Here is a 2435-nt window from a genome sequence, read left to right on the forward strand (position 1 = left end):
ATGTATGGACGCCGGCTGGGGCCCCCTGTGCAATGCATGGATTTATTGGCTTGCGTGGATACATTTGTTTGGAACGCAGTATATGAAAGGAACGTGCGTTTGTTCTCTCTGGGGTGCCTGATCAACACGCTTGAGATAATGACGTTGTCCCTGTGAATGAGCGTGCATGAGAATCCTAGTAACCTTATGTGGCATTGCTCACTGAGCAACGCGGGATAAAGTCACTCCGGTGGTCATTGATTGTTACTACATGTGATTTGTTAGCTGACTCCTGTTCCCTTCCTGTCTGTCCCACTTCCTGGTTTGCTGGTTGTTGAAATCATCTGTTGGTTTTCCATCACTTCCTGTCTCGCTGTTTGAGACACCCCTTCCTGTCTGACATCACTTCCTGTCTCGCTGTTTGAGACACCCCTTCCTGTCTGACATCACTTCCTGTTGGGCAGGTATAAACAATAAACATACCTGCGCTCAGGGCTCTTAGCATGGGATTAACGAACAAGCAACATCTGTCTCCTGACTCTACATGACTCTATAGAAGGGGATACTTCCAGTCCTTGCATAAAAGAGTGTAGTACAACGGGGGAAATTCTTTGCGTTTGGCGCAGCTTAATGCGACATGGATTTGTGCGTTGAACCAAGTGAATTTCCATAACATACTTTAACAAGAGATAAACATGTTCATAAACACAGCAGTCAAATATCTATGGTGGCTATGGTGTGTCAGTTTGATAATGACTTTTGTTTGCCAGTAGAGTAGCATTTTGACTCGAGCTTATACATTTTGACTTCCATCTCCACCTTCCAATCCCCATCCCACTGAGGAAGCTCTTCTAGTCTGTACTAGGGCTTATGTCAATATACTTTTCTTTACATCAGACAGATTTTGCATTTCTACACAAGTCTCCAGAAATGCAAAAGCCCCTTGAAGCAGGTCAAATTCAGGTTAGAATGAGGTCAACTGAAGGTCAGACCAGTTAATGAATTCTGAATGATCCCAGAAGCATCTCAAACCAATGTTATCAACACAAGCCCAAAGCCCATCGACCTTAGTCAGAATTTTGATAGTCATAAACATATTCCTTTAAATTATTTGCTTTCTATATTTTGCTATATTTTGGTTTCTATATTTATTTTTTAATCATAAATGTTTTTTTCCATAAACAGAAAATTCAGCTGAAGTAGAAGAATCAACTAGCTTGGTAGATAAAGAACCAGATCCATCTCCTTTCCAGAAACCTTTGGCACAGCCGCCTCTTATTTTAGATTACAAATGTCTGCACAAAAATGTAAACTGGGATATATTGGAATCTGAAGTCTTCTGTCTGACTGGTGAGAACGCTTTATTTTCATTTAAACTGTTAAGGTGCCCATACACCTTACGACCATGGCAAGACCTTTGTTCTTTCCCGCGATTCTCGTACGAGAATCGTAGAGTGTATGGGCACCTTTAGTTCATGTACAAATATGGTTTCAGTTTTGGGTAGATGCCGATGAGTTGAACCTTTGCAGTGAAATCTCTGCAAGGGATTTACCTCGCTACCATCCACCCATAATTAATATATTAGTTTTGACTGGCTGAAACTGTAATACGGTATATGTAACATGCCATGTATAGATTGTATAGTGATCTTTCACTGAGCTCAAAAGGCAACATTTAGGATCAATAGCTCTTCCCATCCTAATAGTGTCTGCCATTGGGATTGCTGATTTTAAAGTGTACATTGAAATTAAATAAATTTACTAACCTACTATAACACATTTACACTCTTTGTGTACATTCATGTCATGCTGTTTTTCAGAGCACTGTTAAAGGAGAACTATGGGGTCAGTGTTTTTCCCCATAGTTCTCCTTGAGGTAACGGGAGGACACCAACTAGCGTCCTCCCGTTACCCTAAGCTCAGTATACCGCGAGCTACAGCTCGCGGTATACTGAGACGCCGCACCTGGAGCGGATCCCGACTTAGATGACGGGATCCGCCCAGCTGCGTGAGTGACAGCTGGCGCTGCCTCTCTAGAGGCCGAGCCAGCTGTACCCGCCCCCTCCCCCGTCCGTTCCGCCAGTCAGCGCTGGCAGATCGGAGCGGGGAGAGGGGAATCCAGCCCCTCCCCCTGTCACGGCAGAGAGCCGTGACAGGATCGAGAGGTGAGGGAACCCGGTATGTGTTCCCTCACCTTCCGATCTACTGAGCCGACCTGTGACAGTCTCATTGTCACAGGTCGGCTTAGAACTATGAGGTGAGTGGAAATCACTCATGTCATAGTTCTCCTTTAAGGTCTTTAACTAACAAGGTGCAGGTACTTGAAAGACAGGGGTGTACAAATTAATTTAGAATTCTGGAGCCATACTTACCTATCGGTAATTTTCCTTTCCTGATGCCAGTACATGGCAGCATACAATGGTCCTGTGTGCTGCCATGTACGGTGTCAGGAAATA

At 44.1% G+C, this 2435-nt stretch overlaps 1 protein-coding gene across 1 annotated transcript in view; it reads left to right on the forward strand.

Moving 5' to 3' along the window:
* Positions 1 to 948: 948 nt before the first annotated feature.
* LOC108786240 (rho guanine nucleotide exchange factor 40-like) overlaps positions 949 to 2435 on the forward strand; it is an 11232-nt gene continuing 9745 nt past the window's right edge. Inside the window, exons 1-2 of the mRNA XM_018555489.1 lie at positions 949 to 964; positions 1165 to 1329. Of these exons, the coding sequence (XP_018410991.1) occupies positions 949 to 964; positions 1165 to 1329 (181 nt within the window). The remainder of the gene's footprint in view (positions 965 to 1164; positions 1330 to 2435) is intronic.

Source organism: Nanorana parkeri, unplaced genomic scaffold (assembly GCF_000935625.1).
Source record: "Nanorana parkeri isolate BGI_ZX_2015 unplaced genomic scaffold, ASM93562v1 scaffold199, whole genome shotgun sequence".
Lineage (NCBI taxonomy): Eukaryota > Metazoa > Chordata > Amphibia > Anura > Dicroglossidae > Nanorana > Nanorana parkeri.